This window comes from Eschscholzia californica, unplaced genomic scaffold (assembly GCF_041429995.1).
Source record: "Eschscholzia californica isolate CP2 unplaced genomic scaffold, dmEscCali1.0.p SCAF_2, whole genome shotgun sequence".
NCBI classification, from domain to species: domain Eukaryota; kingdom Viridiplantae; phylum Streptophyta; class Magnoliopsida; order Ranunculales; family Papaveraceae; genus Eschscholzia; species Eschscholzia californica.
Window position 1 is genome coordinate 63067001 of NW_028238309.1, and position 26547 is coordinate 63093547.

A 26547-nucleotide genomic window follows, 5' to 3' on the forward strand; every position below is an offset into this window, starting at 1 on the left:
TTCTTCATCAATGCCACCCCAAGAACTGATGCCCTCTCATCCAAATTTTCGTCTTACCCCATGGCTAGGAACTTGACAATGGATCAAACAGACGGGGTCGGATGACTATCATGTACAATTTAATTATTAGAAACTAGAGATGTCTAAGGTTCTAATACTTGGGGCTTCTATTTATCAGAATTATACTAGCCAGCCCCAATCTCAAGCAGACCTTCACTTTACTGCCGGCGAAAAGAGGAACAGAAAAGTTAAGAAATCGCTTTTAACCAAACTGTCATAATAAATTGACCAAGTCGAACTTGCAAATGGCATTGTTACTAACAATAAAGCGCATTGCTTATACAATTATACCCTACTCTGAACTAGCTCGATTCAACAATATGAAAGAGGAAGATTAATCAACAAGCAATCTTTTGGTTTTTCTTACATGGTTTAGCTCAAAAGTCCTGTTTAATTAAGTGTAAAAAAGCGAACACCCAATAAGGCTGATGTTGAAGACTAAGTGTTCCTTGCTCCTAAATTATCAATCTCTCTTACTAGTGTGCTTCTATGGTGACAATTTTGCTGCTTTGGCAGGTACTCATTGTTTCAAGGAAGCTGCTTGGCACTTTTACATAGTTTAGCTCAATAATCATATTAAATTAACTATTGCACGTGAACCAGATTGAGCGGATTTTGAACAATAAGAACTTCCTTGCAACTAAGTTATAAGAAAACCAAAACCGATCACGAAACAAATACTAGAGAAAGCAAGTGTGGGTTTGTTTATGATAAAACTTGTAGACCCCCATGCATTTTTTATGAGGCAAACCCAAAAACATTGCATCGGATTATGATTGTTACATATCAATTCACTCTATACCCAAAAAGACGATGTGGCATGGCATGGGACTATATATAACAATATCACACTTTTTTTTTTATCTCCATTACCAATTTCGATTTTTTATATCGAGAGACGCAGCAATTAAATATGTAGGAATGTAAGAAATTAGCCGAGCAGAACAAAGTAACTCTTCTCAACGCTTGAGACACACATACATATATCAATGTTGGTAGTAACCAAATGGAAATAAAGGAGGGGAAACCAAATGGAAGTAAAAAAAAAAGAAAAAAGAACAAGTACTCTGTGTTGGGTTTTACACCATTCTACTAATGTTTATAGCGGAATTAAGACATCATATGTCTAACATTAGTATTTCCAAGATCACATACATAAACCAATAATGCTAAGTAAATAAACTAGAAAGATGATTACCTTAATCGCTAGTTTTTCCCTCGAACCTTTCCAATTGCCTTTTAGAAGACCAAGAGCTTCAAACGTAGCTCCTCTACTTGGGACACGAGCAATCAACTTGAGTTGTTGTTAGCTAGAACTCCAATGGTGGTTGAATGAAGAACTACTTCTTCTTTGACTACATAGATAGTTGGGAATTAGCTCACTGTGATTCACTATCAGAGTAAGATTACCTACTAATTTTGATCTTACTTTTCCTTATTGCGACTTAGTCCCTAAATTAACCAAACATTGATCAAACTTCAGACTTGAATATCTCATTCATCCGGAATCGGATTTGAGTGATTCTTGGCTATAAATTTAAGAGCTCGACAAGACGAACGCAATGGAGTGTTTCGTTTCTGAGTTTGACGGTCTGAACCGGTCTGAAAACGGCTCCAATTCCAACAGAGCCCGATGGTCGAAAACGAACAGTACTTAATATTCTACTCTGTGATTCACTATCTGAGTAAGTTTTCCTTAAAACCCAATTGAACCAGCCAATCAATGCAAAACCATAGAAAGAATCTCAAAACTACATGTCCATGATAAGAAGCAAACCAAGATTCACACCTTCCATGTGCAAAGAAGAAATGATCATTCATTGGAGATTCACTCAAAACCTAAAACAATGTCAAATAGGAGAATGAGTCACTTCAATAGTATATTTGCAGTAAGGAGACAATAATAAAGGCTAATTTGGTTTTTATTCATTAATAAAAAAGAGCCTCATTAAGCTAACAAAAAAAAACAAAGCTAGAGAATTAAAGGAAAAAAAAAAAGCAAGTGTCTATACTATATATCAACAACTACTTAATGTTTAATCTTCTTCGGACGAATTTGATTAACTTTAGACGGTTGATCACTGTTCCAATTTGATTTGTACGTTATCGGTAACCACATTATCATCATCATCGTTAACAAACCTCTTCCAGTACCAATGTTTCTTCCACACTTTCGACATCTCTTCAATTGGTATACCTTTTGTTTCGGGAAGGAAGAAGATAACGAAAAGTGTCATTATCAACACAAAGGCAGCGAACAAGTAGAACAACCCGAACTTGAGATGGCATAGCAATGTGAGGAAGACTTGAGCAATTATGAAGGTGAATAACATGTTTACTGCCACGGTAATACTTTGTCCTGCCGATCGAATCTCCAATGGGAAAATTTCACTAGGTACTAACCACGCAAGTGGACCCCAAGACCAGGCAAACCCGGCTACGTAAATGCAGATGAATATTACTAGAAGATACGCGTACAAATTTGAAACATGTGCAACACCCGTCACTCCAAATTGGTTCCATATCAGTGTCCCGATTATAATCTGACAGATGAACATCTGGATTCCACCTTCAATGAATAGAAACTTCCTTCCGAAACGGTCAGCTATAGCGATAGCAACGGTTGTAGCAGCAGCATTAACACCTCCGGTGATGACGGCTGAGATAAGAGAAGCATTGCTTGCAAACCCAATTGTCTTGAAGAGGACAGGAGCATAGAACATAATGACATTGATTCCAGTACATTGTTGGAACAGAGGAATAGCTATAGCCATAACAAGATGTGGTCTGTGTTTCCTCTTGAGGATATTACTCCAAGCATTAATCTCCACTTTCTTTGATTTTTCATTAGCTTCAACTAGATCATTAAACTCCTCGTCGACATCATTAGTACCACGGATACGTCTTAGATAATGGCGAGCCTCTTCGGACTTTCCTCTTTGTATCATGGAGTTTGGGGTATCGGGAAGTAAACAAGATCCTATAGTGATAACAAGAGCAGGCACCACGGCAAGACCTAAAGCCAACCTCCATCCTACCTCAGTGCTGATAGTACTAGTTCCATAGTTAATGAGATTAGCAATAAGGATACCGCTGGTGATCATCATCTGAAAGAAGATGTTAAGGGTGCCACGGTATCGGTAAGGAGCCATCTCAGATATATAGAGTGGGACGGATTGATTGGCGAATCCAACACCGATACCAAGCATAAAACGACCGATATAAAGCATAGTTATGTTGATGGCGAAACCGTTTACAACGGCACCACCTAAAAAGATAATACCACCAAAACCCATAGAGAGTCTTCTTCCAAATGATTGGGTGATCCAAGAGGCAGCAACAGAAGCAAGAAGAGCAGCCAAGTAGAGAGAAGAAGTGAACAAGGTGAGTGTTTGACTTAATAGGATACGTTACATAAGGAGGATCGAAAATAGGAGATCCGGCGGTCAAGATAAGTTGCAGAAATAATATACGTGTATGTACGTGACGGATCGAGAAGACGAGATCCGACGATCAAGAAGAATTCAGAATATTGAAGATATTTGAAGATATATTGAAGATATGTGAAGATTTAGTTTCTTATATTCAGAATATCTCTTGTAACTATCTAATGGTAATATTAGATAGATTTTGTATTATTTCCTAGTTTAGTAATCAGAAACTAGGAAACCCTAAACCCTAAGTCATCTATAAATAGGAGAGGATTCTAGGAATCAAACTCATCGAGTTATGTCTGACCAATGTAACCGATCAAACCCACACACAATTGTATGTGGTGAATTATTAATAAAGAGTTATTTCTCCGTGGATGTAGGTCTTGAGTAATCGACCGAACCACGTTAAATTATCGTGTTTTTATTCAATGTCCATATCTCCGATTATTATTATACAATCATAAATTTAACATGGTATCATGAGCAGGTTAATTGATCCTGATTTATGCTTCCGTAAATTCCAACTTTTATTTTAGTTGTGATTATATTATATTTCAATCCTGTTTCATCGAAATTTTTTCGAGGTTAATCAACTTTGATTTAAGCTTCCGCAAAATTTCCGACGTTTTTTTTATTCGTTGTGACTTAATTAATCGATCAATTAGTTTGACGATTTTTTTAATTCCCAAGTTACTTTTGAGAATATCATAATCCAATGACTTTTTATATCATTGTGAATATCATAGCCCAATGATTTTTTTATATCATTGTGATTAAATAATCGATAAGTTATTAAGTCGATTTCTTTTCCCAAGTTAATCTTGTGATTATTTCTCATTCCATCACACTTCTAATACGGGACTACAAAGAAAAGAAAAATTGTTATAACGACAACAAAAGAAAAGGTTGAAACCTTCATGGTTGGTTCCGCAAAAAAAGGTATGTTTTACATTTATTTCCAATTTTTTCTAATTTTTTTCAATTTTTTTTTTCAACTAAATTAGGTCTGAAATTGAAAACACAAATTCGGGAACCAAACTCTCAGATCTGGTTCGATTTCAACCCACCGGCACCGATTTTTCCCGTTCCGGAACAAAGAAAACCCGGTTTTTATTTAACCCGCGACCAAACAACCCTTTTGACACGCTGACTAAGTCCACCCATGTTGACCCGTGCTTTTACAAATGTTGACGCTGACTTAGTCAGCGAGCTTTGACTCGTGAGACCTTCATACTTGGCTGCCTTCTTCTTCCTCACGTAAAACCCTAGGGTTTCTGCCCGCTGCTCATCCACGGCTGCTTTTCAACTTACTTCTCGGCGAGTTTTCCATTCCCAATCGATGGCGTCCCAACAACAACTTTACGTGCGATTTGGTGAAGAAACGACTTCTTCTTCTCGGTTCTTCCATTGCAGACCAAACTTTCTCTCTCTAGCTTCTTCACGGACAGAGTTTTCTTGGTCGAATTTGAGATATCCTGCAACACTATCACTGGGTACATGCCGACTTTTCATCTGTGATTGATTTCCATTCCCGATCATCTATGATTGATTTCAAAATCCGAAACTTATTTCTTTTGGAGCTTTCTTTCTTTAACAACCGATTCATCACCGACGATTCTTGGTCGTGTTTTTTATGATTATATAAATCATCAATTTGAAGTCTCATACAGATCCCATATGATTTATCTCGTTTAATTTTTCAATTACCTTCTGATTTGGGAATCCCAATTTTGAGAAATTTCCCAATTTGGGTAAACCCTAATTTAGAAGTTCATAAATTTCCCCCAAATTCAATATTTGCGACAGTTTCTTTTCCCCACATTATTTTGTGACGGCGACTTTATCAGATCAGTGACAGTTTGGAAATGTCACTGTTTTCCATCTAAAGGAAAGTGACATTATTTGCTACTGTCACTAATGTTACAGTTTTTTTGCGACAAAATACTTATTTCACAAATCTGTCGCAACTATACACTGTTTTTTGCCACAGTTTTGTGTGAAATTTATTCGACATAGTTCATCTGTCGGAAATTTATTTTGTGACAGACTTCTAATGTCACCTATATCCAACTTTTTCTAGTTGTGACACAACTTTTTCTGTCACTTTCTCTTCTATTTGTGACACTAAAATAGACTAATTTAATCTATTTTGACTTTTCTTTCCGGATAAACCCGTGACATTTCCAAAGTCATACTTTGTTTATGACGATTTTATTTCTCTACCAAAATATTGGACTTTCTCTTCAACGGAGAAAGAATTCCTATTTTGGATTTTAATTCCGGAAATCAACCCGCGAAATTTTCATAATCATATTTTTCTTATGATTATTTTATTTCTTCCAATTATATTTTGGATTTTCCCACCACAAATAGAATATATCTATTTTGATCTTTATTTCCGGATTCTCCCGTGACATTTTCCAATTATATTTTGGATTTTCCCACCACAAATAGAATTATATTTTGGATTCTCCCGTGACATTTTCCAACTCATACTTAATATATGATGACTTGTCTTTCCTACCAAATAACATTTTGGAATATTTCTCCACCGAATAGAATATCTCTTCAATGAATAGAATATCTCTATTTTTTCGGAATTATATCGATCTTGCATATTTTTGGCAATGAATTTAATGTCGACCATCTTTTTGGTTGTTTCTTCTCCAATATTTTTTGGCAATTACGACAATGATTTCTTGTCGATTTTAAACAAAACAACATTATTTTGTTGTCACTCCTAAAGTTCATACTTGACGTTTTTATACGACAAGATATTGATCATCACAACCTTTTAGTTGTTTACATTTTCTTCATACAATGACCAACTTTACATACATGAGAAAAATACATGTAGTTTCGTTGTCATTGATTATCGTTCAATTTTTTGACCGCAACTACCAACCTTTTGGTTGTGACTTAATCATTGTTCAATCATCTTCCAACGCATCCACAATCCAAGAGTTGCAAGAAGACAAATACGACGAACCAAGAAGTATTTCCTTTTTCTCTCTCCAAGTCGGACACTTCAAAATTTACATGCTCCAACTTGCGGGGGGGTAATAGGATACGTTACATAAGGAGGATCGAAAATAGGAGATCCGGCGGTCAAGATAAGTTGCAGAAATAATATACGTGTATGTACGTGACGGATCGAGAAGACGAGATCCGACGATCAAGAAGAATTCAGAATATTGAAGATATTTGAAGATATATTGAAGATATGTGAAGATTTAGTTTCTTATATTCAGAATATCTCTTGTAACTATCTAATGGTAATATTAGATAGATTTTGTATTATTTCCTAGTTTAGTAATCAGAAACTAGGTAACCCTAAACCCTAAGTCATCTATAAATAGGAGAGGATTCTAGGAATCAAACTCATCGAGTTATGTCTGACCAATGTAACCGATCAAACCCACACACAATTGTATGTGGTGAATTATTAATAAAGAGTTATTTCTCCGTGGATGTAGGTCTTGAGTAATCGACCGAACCACGTTAAATTATCGTGTTTTTATTCAATGTCCATATCTCCGATTATTATTATACAATCATAAATTTAACATGACTGTCGAAAGTACAATATTGATTAGTAGTTACAACACCTACTTCCTTTTCATAAACAGAGTTGAAGAATCTCTTTAGAAATATTGGATTTGATGTTACTCCACCAGAGATACCAATGTCGTAGCCGAAGATGAGACCACCGAAAGCACCAACAATGCATACCACAAGAACAAACCAAGTCATCTTTCCTGGAGGGTAATTCTTCTTCCCCATTCCAAGTGAACTATCAATTGCAATACCACCACCCGCCATTCTTTCTCTATCTCTCTGAAACTATGAGTGAAAGACTATGAAGGTATAGAAGATTAGAACCCCATTATATATACTTATGTAATTGTGTGTGTTTTGGATTTGGAATGGGTTTAGGAAACAGAGTTACGGTTGGTTTAGGATTTCTTATCCTAGTTGATTACTCATTCAGATACGTAATTTGTGGAGGACTTTCTATTTCTTTTCCCATTAGTATTATGAGTGAATCTATGTCTATGCTTGCTAATAATCAATCTTTATGCATGTCCGGTGATAATGATACGATTAATGATTGGGAGAATTACTGAAACCCCCGAATTTTTATAATGTATTTACTGAAACCCCCAACTTTTATTAGTAATTACTGAAACCCCCGACTTCCGTCCCACTTCCGTTAGATTTAACGGTGTGATGTTGTTAGAGAAAGAGAAATGACCAAAAGGCCATTTACTAAAACCGGACCTGTTGGGGATCAGAAAACGCGGGTGCCTTAAGCACAATACGTGGGCGCTTATATCAAAAGTCTTTCTTCTCCAACGAGTAATGATACAAAAGTTTATAAGCTTTATGTATTGAGAGAAAAAAAAATAATGAAGTAAAGTGGAGTGGTGGAAAGTGGAGAATGACATTCACTAAAAATCCAAGTTTCCAACTCCAAACTGCCAAATATAATTCTGATTTTTCTAATATCTTGATTTTATGTTACTACAATAGTGATGAAAAGTAAGAACCTAATTGTTGATAGAGAAAGATATTTAGGGGTGTTTGGAAACATGGATTTGGATTGGGTTGCACCGTTCATTTCAAAAGTCGGGGGTTTCAGTAATCTCAATTAGTAAAGGTTAGAAAAGTCGGGGGTTTCAGTAATCAGATTATCAAAAGTGGGGGTTTTAGTCAGAGGGCAAGAAAGTAATATTGAAAATATGAAAGTTAAATCTAACGGAAGTCGGGGGTTTCAGTAATTACTAATAAAAGTGGGGGGTTTCAGTAAACGCATTATCAAAAGTCGGGGATTTCAGTATGAGAGGATAAATCTAAGGCCCAAAAAAGGAGCCCAAATAGGAAATCCAACCCAATAGGGAATTATATCTCAAAAAAAACCCAAAATGTTAGATTACCTTCCTATCCCCCCAAAAGAAATAGTTTCCTCTCATGTCCCTCACTCATTTCCCGCCCAAAAAAATGCCAATCAGCCTCTCTCCTTTCCCTCCCTGACTTGATAAGACATAACCCATGCCAACCTTTCTCTTTCTTTCTCGGTCTCCGCGCTCTCTCTCCTCATTCAAACCCTCTCTTGATTAGACACAAACCCTCTCCATCTCTCTCTCTCTTCATTCAAACGATTCCTCTCTATCTCTCCTCTCTATCTCGATCAAACTCTATCTCTCTTCATTCATTCAAACGCTGCCTCTCCGTCTCTCTCTCTATCTCTTTTTCAAGCGAAACGATTTCGGCCATTAACCCCTAGAATCGAAACGTTACCGGCGATTCTCTCTCTCTATCAAAGCTATTTAAGCAACTTGATCTACTCATTTCTCTCTCTATTTCGCTTTCTTTCAACGAATCTTGTGCTTCTCTCTCTATTTCGCTCTCTTTCAAACACAGGTACGTCTCTGTTCTTCCTCTAACTCTTGATCATCTCTCTGTTGTTGGTAAATTATTTGGATTGTTAGAACATTTTTGGGGTTTCTTGTTTCAGATCTTTGTTTGTTGGTAATATTTTAGGGTTGTTGGTACAGTTTTAGGGGTGTTCGAAAATTTGGGGGTGTTTTCAAACAATTAGGGTTTATTATTTCAAGTTCAGTACTCTGATCTTGAGTTTGTGATAAAACATTTTGGTTGTTGTTTTGTGATTTCGGAAGCATTTGGGTGTTTATGGTTCTTCATCAAGCTTCTAGGTTAGGTTTGTTTTAACATTTAGGGTTGTGATCCGAAAGTTAGGTTTCTGTGGAGACATTTAGTACTTTGTCTTCGATTTTTGGGGGTCTGTCTTTGTTGATGAAGTGAATGATTTGTTTTATCATTCTGGGTTGTGTTAAAGAAATGTAGGATTATGTTTAGACATTTTGATAGTTGTTTGTGATTTCGGAAGCATGCATCTTCACAGAAAGGTCATTTGGGTGTTTATGAATCTTCATCAAGTTTCTAGGTTAGGTTTGTTTTAACATTTAGGGGTGTGATACGAAAGTTAGGTTTCTGTGGAGGAATTTAGTCATTTGTTTTGGATTTATGGGTGTTTGTCTTTGTTGATGAAATGAATGGTTTGTTTTAACATTCATGATTGTGTAAAAGAAATTAGTATATGTTTAGACATTTTGGTTGTGTATGATACGAAAGTTAGGTTTCTGTGGAGGAATTTAGTCATTTGTTTTGGATTTATGGGTGTTTGTCTTTGTTGATGAAATGAATGGTTTGTTTTAACATTCATGGTTGTGTAAAAGAAATTAGTATATGTTTAGACATTTTGGTTGTGTACATACATTTTGTGTTTGTTTGAAACATGTGGGTGTCTAATACAAAACATAACAAATTTTGCAGATTACAAAGATGGTTAAAGCTGCAACAAAGAAAGGAGATGGTCTTGAAAAAAGACAACAAACTCCAGTGAGGGCTAGCCCTAGAAAGAGGGCTAGTGAAGAGCCATCATCTGCTGGGCCTAGCAAAAAAGGCAAGAAAGTTGCTAGTCCTAAACAGGCTAAGGTATGTTATTGTATACACATCTTTGACAATGTCCTGTAATTAATGTTTGTGCTCTCAATTAGTGAACTGTCATTATTGTGTAGACCATTGGCCTAGGCTTATTGTGTAGACACATTCCAAAATGATTTGCCATTACTTATAGTGATGTAGTATTCAGTGTAGTGTTGAACATTTTGTTGAATGCCCTGACATATCTGTTACTGTTTGTGTGAAGCATCGATCGTATACATCGAAAACGAGAGAGCCAATGGTGGAGGCTCAACCAACAGAGGCTAGGGAGCAGAAGAAGAAAACTATTTTTGCCCCAAATTCTTTTCAATTTCTTCTTTGTTTTAAGAAGAAAACTACTTTAAATATTCTATAAATATTTCAAACCATTTTTAAGCATTTTACATAATTTCGAGACATTTTGGAGTTTGTCCTCTCAGTATTGTTTGTGGTCTCGCATTTCGTATACTGTTTTGGCATAATTGCTTGTGTGTTGTCATTCTGTAAAATGTTGCTTCACTTATTCCTACTCTTATTCCTAGGGTTTTGTGAAAAGTTCTGAAAACCATTGGCATCAGCTTACAGTGTTGTAGCATTTATAGTCGTGTTGGAACATTTTGCTGAATGATCTAACATATCTATTACTGTGTGTTTGAAGCATCGATCTGCGACATCCAAATCGAAAGAGCAGATGGTGGAGGCTCAACGTATAGAGTCAAGGGAGCAAAAGAAGAAAAATTGCAGTTCACAAGGTAGCAAGGGACAATTTGGAAGCATTTGTAGTCCAGTTTTTGTTCTCTAGAATGTTGATGAAATGAATGGGTTGTTTTAACAATTTGGGTTGTGTTCAAGAAATTGGGGTTATGTTGAGACATTTAGTACTTTGTTTATGATTTTTGGGAATTTTACTTGATTATTACAGTGATGTTATTGGTCAATGTGGCAGACAATTTGGTTTATGTTTTAACATTTGGTGGGGTGTTGATGGATTTTGTGGTTATTAATGAGTAAAAATTGATATGTTTTTGACATTTTGGGTTGTGTAGAAACATTTTGTGCAAAACATTTAAAAAAGAGAAGCAGCGGCAGCAAGACAATAGGCTGTACAAAGAGCTAGCTCTAGAAAGAAGGATAGTGAAGAGACAACAACTGCAGGGCCTAGTAAAAAAAGGCAAAAAAATATTAAAGGTGACTGAATCACAGACCAAGGCAAGATGCATTCCTAAACATTTTGCATAATGTTTAAGAATGCATACGAAATGACATAAGGTTTTGTGAAAAAAGATAAAATTTGGGGAAAACAGTGGCATCAGATTTTTGAAATGTACTCTCATTATTGATTGTGGTCTAGCATTAAGTATAATGTTTTCGCATTATTGGTAGTGTCCCGACAATTTGTAAAATGATCTCGCATTGTTGACAGTGTTCTAGCATTGTAAATAATGTGAAAACAATGATCTCGATAATTGCAGAAATTGTTCCTCGAGCATTATGTATAATGTAGCATGCAAGTTACCTAATCTTCATCCATTTCAGAATATATTCGAAAATGTTACACAACGACGGAGTATGTCCGTTTCAAAATCAAAAGTTCTCTTATCAGCGAAGAAGTGTAGGTATTTTAAATTGAATTCTGCTTTGCAATTTAACAAATGTTTGGACACTGCTTAAAATGCATAGAAAACGTTAGACTGATCTGAACATCTTTAATACAAAATTGTGGTGAACATTTTTCAAAATGTTCACATATCCTTTAAAATGTTAATACAAATTGTAAAGTGTTTTTAATAAAACGAGAATCAGTTGCTACTGTTAACATAACTGTACGGAATAGTGTTAACACATCCCGTAAAATGTTTAGACAAACTGTAAAGTGTTGCTTACAAAACGAGAAGTGGTTGCTAATATTAACAAATCTGTACGGAACAACAATGAAAACACCATGAAAATACCCTAAAACCAAGAACAACCTCACCAATGGAGCTTCAAATAAGTAGATCTACAAATCTATATATTTAACTCTCCACAAAACTATGAAAACACCATGAAAACATCTCTCTAAAACCAGATTTGAAGTTTTTTTTAACCTCCATTAAAGAAGATGATGATTGAAGATAAAAGATGATGAAGGTTGCTCAAACGAAGAAGATGATGAAGGTCGCTCAAACGAAAAAGATGATGATTGAAGATGATTGAAAATAAAGGAAGATAATGAATGTTCTTGAAGAGGGTTTAGGTTATTGTAGAGAGAGAAATCTGGAAAAAAAATTTAGAGAGAGAAAGAGGTAATGAAGAGGGTTGAAGAATGATAACTGTAGAGAGATGAAGATGATGATTGAAGAAGATGATGACTGTAGAGAGATGAAGATGATGATTGAAGAAGATGATGGTCGGTGAGGTTCGGTTTTAATATGGTAGAGAGAGAAAGTGAAAACAGATTATGGAGAGAGAAAGATATTTGATTTCTGGAAGAGAGATATTTTGGAGAGAGAAAGATGTGATTTCTTATAAAGGGGGAGAGTTGTTGGATATATATAGGAGGGCAAAAGAGGGATTAGAAGAAAATATTAGGTCTTAGAGATACGAGTTGGGTCCGGATTGAGCATAGGGATGTGTATTTGGGTTTGATTTGAGATATTAGTTGATTTTTGGGTTTTGAGTGGGTTAATAATCCCTATTGGGTTTTTTTTTGTATTTGGGCCCAAAATTTGGGCCTTTCATCAAAAAATTCTTTCAGTATTGAGCCTTAATGGTTCCAATTAGTTACACCACCTTTACACCTCACATTAATACTATGTACCAAAAAAATAGTAGGGGTTCCTCTTTAGGCCCTAGCTAATAAGATTACAAAGAAAACTCAACTTTTGCATGGAAAAATGTCAAATATCTTAATTAGCTTTATTAATGCACCCTATATTAAAAATATCAAACAAAGGGTATTCATGGAAAAAATAAGAAATTTTATATGATATATTAAGAATGAGACTCTTAACTTGGGACATCCAAAAAAGAAATAGTGGACTATCAATTTAGGACGGAGGGAGTATGTTCTATGCTTAATTGCTAATAATAAATCTTTATGCATGTCTAGTGATAACAATACTGTTACTGTTTCCAACCGTTACACTACCTTTACACCCCACATTACAATAATATTGTATAATGATGTAAAAAAAAAAGGTGGCCAATACGCGGACAACCGTTTCTCCTATATGGACAACTATTTTATGTGGACAACCTTGACAAATTTAATTTTTTAGATGGACATCAATTTCTAAGGGGACAAATCCCTATTATTTTCACTTAAGTCCCCTTAGAATCAGATTAATTATTGATGACCTCCCTCTCCATAAACCCTAGGTTTAGTTCAGACTTCTATTTCTTGTTCTTCATGGTCTTCTTCATCAACAAACTCACTAATTTCTAAAGAGAGAAAATCAGTGGTGGTAATGGCACCAAAGAAAAACAAGGGAGTTGCTGTAGTATCTTCTCAAAGACAAAGGTTAGAACCCTAAAACTCTAAACCCCCTTAAATTGCTAAACCTAGAATCAATATCTTCAAAACCCTTTTTTTTTTTTTTGAAAGTAGATCTGCTCGTGTTTCGTATGAAATCAACGAAACACGAGCAGATGATCTGCTCGAAGCCCACGAACTACTACTGTTCGTGGGCTTCAACCTCCGAAATAGTAGCAGTGAAGTAGGACTTCACTGCTACTGTTTCGGAGGTTTCTCTCGAAACCCAAACAGTAGCAGTGACTGCTACTGTTTCGGAGGTTTCTCTCGAAACCCAAACAGTAGCAGTCACTGCTACTGGTTTCGGAGGTTTCTCCCGAAACCAAAACAGTAGCAGTGACTGCTACTGTTTCGGAGGTTTCTCCCGAAACCAAAACCAGTAGCAGTCACTACTACTGATTTCGGGAGAAACTCCCCCCCATCAGGTGGATTTTACAGATTTCGGAAGTTTCTTCCGAAATCTGTTGTAAATTTCGGGCGAAACTTCCGAAATCTGTTGGAAATTTCGGGAGATAACTCTTAACTTTGTAGATTTTTAGAGGGTAATTTTTCACTTCATGTTTACTTATTACCACTCAATTTTATTGTTTTTCACTAATTTTGACTCCATTTCAATGAATTAGAGGGTAGTTTTCAACTCCACTGAACTTAAAATTGCTTGTAATTTGATTTCATGTGAAGCGGGAAAAAACAAAAAAGGGATGATGTCCCAGTCGTATTAGAGCGAAAAAGAAGAGCAGAAATAAGGTCGAAGAGCAATGCCGACCAACCAATGAATCTTGCGACCAGAGAAAGTATCCCAAATCAGACTGAATCAATGTTAAATGAAGACATTGATCACGAACAAAACACGGAGTCTGAAGAAGGATATCCAATTGAGAGGTCGTTGCTGCACATGTATAAGTGGCATATAGCGAATCGGATTTGGGATGGATCAGTAAGTTGTTGAACTTCTCAATTTGGTTTTTTATTATTAAATTTTAATTGTTAACGAGTTAGCTAAAAACTTTTTTCGTATACTTGCAGATAACCGAGAGAGTATTAAAGGTCAAATCGCCAGTTAAATGGTTGAACAAGTGGGATTTGGGAGAGGAATGTAGGGACGTACAAAAAATGGTGAGTGCTTCAGGGTTCCTTCCTTTCATCGAAACTGTTCACCGTAAAGTTGATGAAGTCCTCATCTCTGCATTTGTTGAGAGATTTTACCCAGAGACGAATACTTTTCATCTCCCATTCGGAGAGATGATGGTTACTCTTGAAGATGTGAAACACATCACGGGTTTGCCTATTGAAGGACTAGCTGTAACTGGCACATCTAGTGGCAAGTTGAAGCTCGAAGGAGTTCTCAAGTTACTGAAAGACACACTCGGACTTGCCACAACACATGCAAAATCGGCATTATCTGGGGGAAAATTAAAATCAGTGAAACTAGAGTTTCTTCTTACGAAGTTTAGTGGGTCAAAAGACACTGATTCTAAACTGAAGAAAGAGCGATGTGCTCGGGCTTACCTACTGTACGTCATTGGGTGTTGCATGTGCCCTGATAAAAGCGGCAGTCGTATCAATGTACAGTACCTAGACTGCATGCGCGACATAAATAATGTTGGGAAGTATAGTTGGGGATCAGCTTGCTTAGCCTTTCTGTTGCACGAGTTGTCTCAAGCTACTAGAGAAACCTGCAAACAGATTTCAGGATGTCTCCCCATTCTCATGGTAAGTTAGTATATAATAAATTTGCTTATATTAATATGAAAGTTGGATCTGTAACACTTACCACTATACGTGCCTAGGTTTGGATATACGAGCATTTCCCTACCATTGGTAGACGGATACAGAAACCTAATTTTCGTGAAGGTACTCCTATAGCTGGAAAATGGGTGGCAGAGTTGTCGCGGTATAAGGATGTAAAACAAAGTCTTCGGAATCTGAGAGAATTCCTTGACGACACAAGGGTGACACAGGTAACTAAGATTTTCACTTACTTATGACCCATTTGTAACTTATTAAATATCATATAACAATCATTTTATAAATATTTGTAGGTCGTGTGGAACCCTTATGCCACTTCACGTGATTATTATCCGATTGAGAGATTGGCATACTACACAGGTATGGTTATTTGCTTTGATATGGGTTCTATCTTATACCCACAACGTGCGTTGCGTCAACTAGACTATCGTCAGACTATACCGCCGCCACCTCACGTACACGATATAGTTCGGTCAACCTTTACTCCGCATCACTATATTGCTCATTATAGTCAGTCAGCTCTATGGGATTGGAATAATTCTGGATGTCACTCCTTGAGTACTGATCACCGTGTTCCCGCAAGTTTCCCTTACGAGAGTATTGAAGGTTATGATCAGTGGTTTGCACGCAATTCACATCCTGTTGTTTCAAATCCAAATCGAAGAACGACACGTGTATTTGTCGATCCTACGGTGGACCTAATGGACTACAAATCATTATATGAAAGAATGGTAAAATTTTGAATTTTACTATTATATATTTACTTACTTGCCTACTACGAATATTGACATGTTCTTTGTTTTATAGAAAGCACGAGTCAAAAAATTTGCTTCTACACTTAAAACCTGCGGCGGAGGTGATGACGCTCCTATCAATCCAACCATGAAGAAGAAGATGGTTCTGATGGCAGAGAAAATCGGAGAAGATGTGGAAGAGGAAGATGGATCCGTTGGTTCCGACTCTGAAGAAGATAGTGCAGAGGAAGATGAATCTGGTAATTCGGGTTCTGAGGAGGACGACGAAGAGTGATATGAATTTCATTTTTTCAAGTCACAATATTTACTTTCTGTTAGGATTATGTTACTTTACGGTGATACTACATTGTTACCGAAAACCTTTATTTTGTGTGTGGTTTATGTTTATGACTTGACTTCCATTTAATTCAAACTTCTTATTCACCAACGTCCCTTCAATTACAATTGTTCATACCGTTATCATTTTCTCCAAAATAAGTTGTTCAAGTCCGATATAGAAGAAAAGTTGAAAACGTTGTAAATTCATACTATTAGCATTTTTCCCACGGCAAATTGGCATGACAGAACATATCTTACGACGAAAAATCGGGCATAATCGGACAAGTTGCCAGATTTCGTCGCAACTTGGCTTCTGTTATGCCATTTTTTCGCAGAAAATCTACGAAAAAATGGCATAACAGAAGCTAAGTTATGACGAAATCTGGCAACTTGCACTGTTATGCCAGATTTTCGTTATAACATAGGTTCTGTTATGCCATTTTTTCGTACAAAACCCACGAAATTATCGAGTTAAGTGTTTTATTTTATTTTTATGGAGTATTATATATCGAAAAAAATTAAATAGGAACTATATTCACTTAAAATAATGACTCGTAAACATACCGTTTTTTCTATAAAAAAAATACCTAAATAATATGGTGTACCAATAATATAATCATTGCAAGTTGTCCTCTCCGACTATGACGACGGCGTTGTCGACCTTCTCTTTTGACATCAAATCTTTAAAACTTTGAAATTGACCTTCGAACTTCTTAAACCATAGATCAAAATATGAGCCTTGCACCTTCTCATAATAAGCTGCTTGTGGAACAGGAGGAAGCGGACTGTACGGACGGAGCTTAAGTAAAACGTAGTGGTTATAATTTACATGACACATTACCACTATATCATTACACATTTCGTCTGGAGGATTCATTACTGGTAAGAAAGTCAGACTCAATGTATGGGATAGCAGCACAACTGGAATTTTGAAAGCTTCCGCTATAACATGCCCCATTTCCGGCATGTACATCCAATTTGGCTCCTCCGCTCTTTTATCATAGCAGCCTATGGTCACTTTCAAATTACGCACCTCAACCTCAGACCACATATTAGAATAAAATTCTTCGTTATTTACAATGTGATCATACATTACTTTTCGAACTTCTCTTCCAACATTCTTTGACGAACCAAACACAAAGTATCCAACAACATGAAACCCACAGTGTCCATCGGAGGGAACGTTGTTGATGTCGATAACATATTTTTTCATTTTTTCAGGAATCCAATCCAAAAACTCAGAATTAGTCATTGGCAGATGTTCTTCTTTCTCGGTCGACCTTTTCCTAAATACAGGGAGTTTAGCTGCTTTCTGCTTGAACAAAGTTTCTATATTAGCATCAAGATGGTTTAAGGTATCTTTATACCTACTTGTATCTTTAGACAATTTATCAACTGCTATCTGCTTAGCTCTTTTTCTAGCCATTGCCTTATCCTTCACAACCATCTTATCTACAACTTCAAAGTGTGATGGTTTCCTTTTGGTAGAACGATCTTTTTGACTTGATTTATTTGGTTGACGCCCTTTTCCAACAATAGGTTCAGTTGGCTCTCTCATATTAGTTGTTTTTGGAGCACCCAATAACCTAAGTTCAATCCTCATTTGTTCTCTTTCCGGTTTTGAGGCGTTAGCCCATCTTTCCTTAGCCGTTTTAAGTTCTGGTAGGTCTTCGAAATTCAAGTTTTCTACCTCCGCATACACATTATATGATAGTTGTCTCCAGTAACGGTCTACGACATCAAGTGGTATTGGTGTTTCAGAACGACAATAATCTTGCAATTCGTGTTGACAAGGAAGCCCGTGGGTACTACGCAGGATGCACATACAAACATTAGCACTTGCCCAAGTTTCAACCTTGTGTAGCTCTACCAACATAGCTTCCATTGCACGATGGGCAACCACATTTCTTAAATTATCAAATATAATTGTTTGGTGGTGATGCTTAACATTCCTCAAATCTTTCTCAAATGAGTCTGTTATTCCGATAAGCTCGTGTTCAAAACACTTGTGAGCTGCTTCCCAACAAACAGTAAAACCACCAATAGAGTTAGCTAAAAACTTTTTCAACCTACTGTGTTGTCCCTCTGCTCTACTTGTGGAGGTGGTGCCGTAGTGCCGTATTTTGTCAGTCCAACAACGCACAAAGTGTTTCTTATACGGTGTTAACCAAGTATTTCGACAATATGCTACCAACCCCCCTGAGACTTTACTCCACTTATTTGCAAACCTATCACATCTATCTGTAAATGTTTCCTCTGTATCCGACCATGTTATCATTTGCCATTCATCGAAAAATTCATCCACAATCTTATTAAGCTCATCTGTTTTATCATCAACATTTTTATCATCAGCATGTTTACCTTCACAAATAACCTTCTTTAACAATAAGGTTGCATGAGCTCGAACGTTCTTGTTTATATGCCATGAACATAAGATGTGATTAGCGTCCGGATACACAATTTCTATTGCACTCATCAAAGCTTGTTCTCTGTCAGTGACAATAACAGAAGGAAGATCATCCACTTTATACAACTGCCTCAGACAATCTAGAACCCATACGTAGTGTTCTGTAGTTTCCTTAGACATAAAAGCACATGCTATTGTGAACGATTTTCCTGTTGAAGTTGTGGAGACGGCCTGAAGTAGAGGGTGCTTATACCGATTTGTCTTGTACGTGCAGTCAAGGATCAATATCTGAGGAAAACATTGAGCAAGATCTATGCACTTTGGGTGTGCGAAAAAAAGATCTTTCACCTGATTAGAGTTCTCCTCACACCTATACTTCACGAGATAGTGGTAGTCAGTTGATAACTTCATAAACTGTTGCAATGCTGATCGTCCTTCACTCTGATTTACTCTCAACTTTGCCCTCTCATTGTACAGAGTTATCATTGAAGCAAGACTTTCTGAGTTATTTTTTTTTAGAAGCAACAAAAGTTCTTTGGGTCGCACTCCACTTTCTGTCAATCTCCAAACAAGTTCCCGTTCATCCTCCTTCAACCGAGAAACAAATGCATGACCTGTGAGATTTTGCGCCAACGCGTGGTTGTGACGTCCGTTTAATACTTCAACACTCCACTTTCCGTATTCCAAACATTTTACTCTGATAGAAAAAGGACAATCACACTTTGAAGAACTTGTGCGTCTTTTTTTGGCGGGGTCTGTGTTGGACTTGAAATTCTTCGCCTTGTGACTTGCATATGTACCACCCCTAGAACACCTCAGCAAAGTGAATGACCCTTTCCCTTCATTATTTTTGTTTCTTCCAGATCTTTTAACTAGGACGAAGAGATTGTTCTTCCCTTTCTCCGTGCACCAGTCAACAACTGACTCTCTTGACTCGAAAAACTGTGAAATTAGAGAGAAATATTTCCATCAATTTGTACAAATGGAGTATTAAAAAAATATACGAAGCGTAAGTAAAATAAGCATACCCTCTTAGTCATGAAGTGTTTACTAAAGTCAGGAAATTCAGCTCTTAAAGGTATGGCCTCGTCTCCAAGCGATGATGTTTGTGAGTCAAATTGGGTGCTCTATAACACAATTTTAAAGAATAAACAAGTAGTATTAGAAAAAATAGGATGCCATCCTGATTTTATATGTACTTTGCCAATTTCGTCGCAAAGTACATGAAATCATACCATATTTTCGTAGTAAAAGCCCAGAACGGTAACAAAATTTCGGAAATTTCATCCGAAATTCTGGGAGTTTCTACTTCAACTCGAACTTTTGCCATGAAACCGTTTTGTGTTTTTCCAAACTACAAATACTAAAATACAAAACAACATTAGCAAAGTTATAGTTTTACCTCATCATTGTTATTAATTCGTATTAAAGAAACGCCGGGAAAAACGTCTTCAGGTGAAGATTGAGGGGTTTTATCTTCTTCATCCATTAGGGTTTGATAAATAAAGAAGAAATAAGAATAACACTAAAAAGAAATAAGAATAACACTAAGAAGAAGAAGGAAGAAGAAGAAGAAGAAGAAGAAGAAGAAGAAGATGATGTTGATGAAGAAGACAGTTAGGTTTTTTTTTAATTATTGTTTTTGTTAATGGTCCACAAATTAGTAACTGTTAATTTTTAAGGCTTTATGGAGTTGTCCCCTTATTAAATCAAAGTCAACTAAGTCAAGCATAGTTGACTTGTACCGGGCCCGAAAATAGTTGTCCATATAGAAAAAACGGTTGTCCGCGTATTGGCCACCAAAAAAAAGGGTTCCTCTTTAGGCCCTAGGCCCTAATTTCTAATGGTCGTTAAAATAGTTGCAGGGGACAAAAGAGTTTTGTAGAAAACTAGTTAATCTAGTTTGACCTTATTGTCTTTAATGCTTTAAGGGGATGGAGCTTGGAGGCAACTAGGGGTGGGTACTTGGCCTGCTATCTGGAAGACTAGAACACGCCCATATACGCTATGGTCAAAAGATATGCGGACGACGATGACCAATCCAGTCAAAACTCCCCCATCGTACGGATTTACAGACGAACACGGGCAAATGGGCCTATCTAGCGTACCGTCTGAGTGTAGTCCGTCTAGGGTATATATAGTAGTTCATTAATATCAATTATCTGTGACCAGCGTTTTGGGAAAGCAAAATAGTTTTCGGAGGGTGAAGACTTGGTAAAAAATTGGTCAATTTGGGTTGACAAATTTTAAATTGACCAATTTTTTCAGTAAGTTTGTATAGACAAATAAATTTAGAGACTTAAAGAACAATTTCAAATTTTGGATGGTTTACTAATTAATTACTCCAATAAACTAACAAAACCTAAAAAATCTTCCTAAGGATCAAACAAAAATGTTGTGTTTTAAAACTTCTAGGCAAATCCATTACACCTCCATTATTGTTCTTTAAGTTCTTCATATTCATGATTTTTCTTCCAAAACTTTTTTTTAGATCTTTTTTTATTCATAACTATTCTTCTTCTTCATCTTTGAACTATTAAACAACTTTGTTTTTCTTCAAAAATTCCAGATTAGTTACACTATCTTAAACTCTAAAATATGGACAAAGAACCTAACGAAATTGATATGTTGATGGAATTATAGCTAAAGATAACATTACTCAAGAAGACCAAGAATCATGGTTGGGTTCAGATGACATTGAAGAGGTAATGGATTTTTTATTTAATTTATTTTGAATTTTTTTAACCCTTAAACCCCAACTGGTTCAAAACTTCGAAGGAGGTTCGTGAAACAAAAAAAATTATGTTTCGTGGTTTCGTGGTTTCGTGGGTGTACAGACCACGAACTACACCACGAAACATTTCGTGGGTCATGGAAGCACGAATATTTCGTGTTTTCTTAGTCCACGAAATGGATCAATGCCCTTTCTTCTTCCTTTAGACTTGGGTTATGTACTTATTTCCTTTTCATTCTTTTCTCAGTCTTTTAAACTTGATTCAAATGCATCTTCAATGTCCGGAGATGGAACACCTATTCCAGTATTTGTCGATGTATCACATTTATTTTCAAAAGACATGGTACGTAGTTTGTGGTACACATTGTTATCGTTATTATCGATGTTACTAATTCATTCTTGTAAAACACATAATGAATTTTTTTTATATGTCGCAGTTGTTTGATTGGAGGGATGATGCAATAGTTTGGTGCACCGAAACTACTATAAAAGCTCGATTTGTCATTGTGAGAAAAGGGGGGAGGTCAGTAAACAATGAAGGAAAGGGGTCGTATACCTTGTGTCGGTGTAGTCGAAGCGGTGTTTTTGGTAACCACAAAGGAAAAAAATGGATTTCTAATACGAACCCTAGTAAAAGGAGGCGTACGGGTTCTTCTAAATGTGATTCCCCATTTGGTATAAAGGTAAAATATAACGTACCTCACGACAAGAGGATTGTTGAATTATTCGATGGACACCACAACCACCCGTTGGAGAAAAACCTCACGGGTCATGCATATGTAGCTAGATTTAAAGAAAATGAGCTAGAATTAGTTACTACATTAACTAAAAGTGGATCATGCCCCAAAGATATATTGTTGCATATAAAACAAACGAAGAAAGATAACTTTTCTACAATGAGGATTGTGTCCAATGCACAACGAAAGGTCAAGTGTGAAGAAAGTGAAGGTAGGTTAGTGATGCAATAGTTTATGAAGTTGTGCATGGATTACCACTATGTAGTCAAGTATAGATGCTATGAAAATTCCGAAGAGGTAAAGGACTTGTGTTTTGCACATCCTAGGAGTGTGCAGCTTGCGTTGTGTTTCTCTCAGTTTGTTGTCATTGATTGCACTTATGAAACCAACAAGTTCAAACACCCTTTGCTCCAGGTAGGCTCAGCCACTTCGACTGGGAAGACCTTCACAGTGGCAAATGCATTTATAAGTAACGAAACGACGGAACATTATACTTGGGTTATGGAATGTTTGCGACAGTAATGTAGTGTTGGTGACTCTCCTACTGTATTCATTACTGACAGGGAACTTGCATTGATAAATGCAATTGAGATCATATTTCCATATGCGAAACATATACTTTGTATATGGCATATAAACAAGAATGTTCGGGCCAAGGCTGAAAAATACTTAGAGATTGTAGATAAGGATAAGAAGATGGATGCAAGTGAGAAAAAACTTGAGAAAGATAAAATGGTTGGTGAGGTTTTCAATGAATGACAGCTTGTCACGTGGGCAGATACCGAGGAACTATACAAGACCTAGGTTAATAAGCTCATAGAGAAATGGAGAAAAGTCTCCCTAGAGTTAGTAAGTTATTTCAAGATACATGGTTGTCACTCTACAAAGAGAGATTTGTTAATTTTTGGACAAACCAGATACGACATTACGACACTACATCAACAAGTAGAGTTGAGGGAGAACACGAGAGGTTCAAGTGTTTCTTGAATAATTCGTTAGGAAATTTTGTTTCATGTTGGGAAGCTGCTCATAAGTGCTTAGATGTTCAGTTTATTGGCCTCACAGACTCATTTGAGAATAATTTGAGAGATGTGTTGAAACCAGTTCCAGATTCCACACTATTTCGTGGCTACTGGTAGCACAAACTTTTCGTGGGTTGAAACCAGTTTTGGTTTCCACATAATTTCGTGGCAACTGGTAGCACGAACTTCTCGTGGGTCGTCCACGAAATGGGACTTACCATATTCCTTCCTCTCCAACAAAAAGTCTTTGGCAATGTGTTATTTTGTTTCTTCATTCTTCTTCTCTTCTCTCTCTTTCTAGCATTGCCGATGAAAGGAGGTCCCTCCCCTTCAGTGACAATATTATAGAGAGAGAAGAGAGGAATGAAGAAGAACAAGTAGAACAAATTGAAAAGAAAAATTGTGGGTTGAAGAAGAAAGATGGACATTGCTCTCAAGACCACATTGCCTCTGACTGTATGTGGGATTGCCTTCAGTGAGATTGCTTTCAACAACTTTGGTATTGCCTATAAAACCTCTCAATTCTTGTATATACACTTAACAATAATATCCTTGAGGGGAGATGCTAAGTGTACAAAAAATCTTGACACTTAATTTGTGACAAACTAACTCACCCGAGTAAAAGAACGATCTAGATCGTAGTTAAACTTCAAAATCTTTTGTCTTTTAATGAAGGTGAGTCTGCATCTCATAAATTAAGTCAAAATCGTTTATGAACATAGCACTCCCCATCATTCCAAAGGTATGTTGAAGTCCAGTGTGCTTAAGATCTATCTACATTCAGCAAGTCTATGATATATTGATATTCCGAGAGTTCCTTTGGAAGCAAACCAGCTGAGACACATTGACCTGCATAACCACAAGGGACGTAACCAACTTTTTGCTATCTTGCTCGTTTATATGCGGAGTATTAGGTTCTATGTTCTCGTCTAGTCCTAGTGTTGCAAAATAAAAGCCAAAGATACTGTCTGTGGTTAAAAAAACTTGCATACTTGTTTTAGCCACACCATGTTTAATTTCTTTTTCTTCTTCTACGACCAGAACTCATACCTCGTCCCTGTCAGAGTTGGTGATATTTTAAACATAACAAAACTTGGGTATAGTTATGAAAAGGTTGATAGTTGAAGTTTAGGCCACAGCCTGCCATTCAACTGAAGCTCGCTTGTGAAAAATTGAAGTTAGTGAACACGTATGAAACCTGATCCGACTTTGAGCCCGATGGTCGAAAACGAAATAGTACTTAACATTCTTTTATATGATTCAATATCTGAGTAAGTTTTTCTAAAAACCCAATTGAGCCACTCAATGCAAAACCATTGAAAGAATCTCAAAACCTAAAACAATGTCAAATAGAAGAATGTGTCACTTCAATAGTATATTTGCAGTAAGGAGACAATAATAAAGACTAATTTGGTTTTTATTCATTAATAAAAAAGAGCCTCATTAAGCTAACAAAAAAAAAAAACAAAGCTATAGAATTAAAGGGAAAAAAAAAGCAAGTGACTATATACTATATATATATCAGCAACTACTTAATGTTTAATCTTCTTCGGACGAATTTGATTAACTTTAGACGGTTGATCACTGTTCCAATTTGATTTGTACGTTATTGGTAACCACATTATCATCATCATCGTTAACAAACCTCTTCCAGTACCAATGTTTCTTCCACACTTTCAACATCTCTTCAATTGGTATACCTTTTGTTTCGGGAAGGAAGAAGATAACGAAAAGTGTCATTATCAACACAAAGGCAGCGAACAAGTAGAACAACCCGAACTTGAGATGGCATAGCAATGTGAGGAAGACTTGAGCAATTATGAAGGTGAATAACATGTTTACTGCCACGGTAATACTTTGTCCTGCCGATCGAATCTCCAATGGGAAAATTTCACTAGGTACTAACCACCCTAGTGGACCCCAAGACCAAGCAAACCCGGCGACGTAAATGTAGATGAATATTACTAGAAGATACGCGTACATCTTTGAAACATGTGTAACACCCGTCACTCCGAATTGGTTCCATATCAGTGTCCCAATTATAACCTGACAGATGAACATCTGGATTCCACCTTCAATGAATAGAAACTTCCTTCCGAAACGGTCAGCTATAGCGATAGCAACAGTAGTAGCAGCGACATTAACACCTCCAGTAATGACGGCGGAGATAAGAGAGGCATTGCTTGCAAAACCAATTGTCTTGAAGAGGACAGGAGCATAGAACATAATGACATTGATTCCAGTAAATTGTTGGAACAGAGGAATAGCTATAGCCATAACAAGATGTGGTCTGTGTTTCCTCTTGAGGATATTACTCCAAGCATTAATCTCCACTTTCTTTGATTTTTCATTAGCCTCAACTAGATCATTAAACTCCTCGTCGACATCGTTAGTACCACGGATACGTCTTAGATTACGGCGGGCCTCTTCAGACTTTCCTCTCTCTATCATGGAGTTTGGGGTATCTGGAAGTAAACAAGATCCTACAGTGATAACAAGAGCAGGCACCACAGCAAGACCTAAAGCCAACCTCCATCCTACCTCAGTGTTGATAGTACTAGTTCCATAGTTAACGAGATTAGCAATAAGGATGCCAATGGTGATCATCATCTGGAAGAAGATGTTAAGGGCACCACGGTATCGGTAAGGAGCCATCTCAGAGATATAGAGTGGGACGGATTGATTGGCGAATCCAACACCAATACCAAGCATAAAACGACCGATATAAAGCATGGTTTTGTTAATGGCGAAACCGTTTATAACGGCACCAGCTAGAAAGATAATACCACCAAAACCCATAGAGAGTCTTCTTCCGAATGATTGGGTGACCCAAGAGGCAGCAACAGAAGCAAGAAGAGCAGCCAAGTAGAGAGAAGAAGTGAACAAGGTGAGTGTTTGGCTGTCGAAAGTACAATATTGATTAGTAGTTACAACACCTTCTTCCTTTTCATAAACAGAGTTGAAGAATCTCTTGAGAAATATTGGATTTGATGTTACTCCACCAGAGATACCAATGTCGTAGCCGAAGATGAGACCACCGAAAGCACCAACGATGCATACGATGAGAACAAACCAAGTCATCTTTCCTGGAGGGTAATTCTTCTTCCCCATTCCAAGTGAACTATCAATTGCAATACCACCACCCGCCATTCTTTCTCTATCTCTCTGAAACTATGAGTGAAAGACTATGAAGGTATATATAGAAGGTTAGAACCCCATTATATATACTTATGTAATTGTGTGTGTTTTGGAATGGGGTTTAGGAAACAGAGTTATGGTTGGTTTAGGATTTCTAATATATCCTATTTCA

The 26547-nt window shown here is 36.7% G+C and overlaps 1 protein-coding gene and 2 pseudogenes across 2 annotated transcripts; all 3 read right to left on the reverse strand.

Annotated features, from left to right (window-relative positions):
- Positions 1-1968: 1968 nt before the first annotated feature.
- LOC147560126 (sugar transport protein 1 pseudogene) lies at positions 1969-26426 on the reverse strand (annotated as a pseudogene). Its single transcript, XR_015233681.1, has 2 exons — positions 24749-26426; positions 1969-2071 (listed from the first exon to the last, which is right to left on the reverse strand). The product of XR_015233681.1 is annotated as a sugar transport protein 1 pseudogene (transcript).
- On the reverse strand, positions 2139-7316 carry LOC147560127 (sugar transport protein 1 pseudogene; annotated as a pseudogene).
- Positions 16853-20547, reverse strand: LOC147560128 (uncharacterized). Its single transcript, XM_086657972.1, has 2 exons — positions 19773-20547; positions 16853-19686 (listed from the first exon to the last, which is right to left on the reverse strand). Exons 1-2 carry the CDS (start codon positions 19782-19784, stop codon positions 16954-16956), a joined length of 2745 nt encoding a protein of 914 aa, XP_086514098.1. The 5' UTR covers positions 19785-20547; the 3' UTR covers positions 16853-16953.
- Positions 26427-26547: the final 121 nt, after the last annotated feature.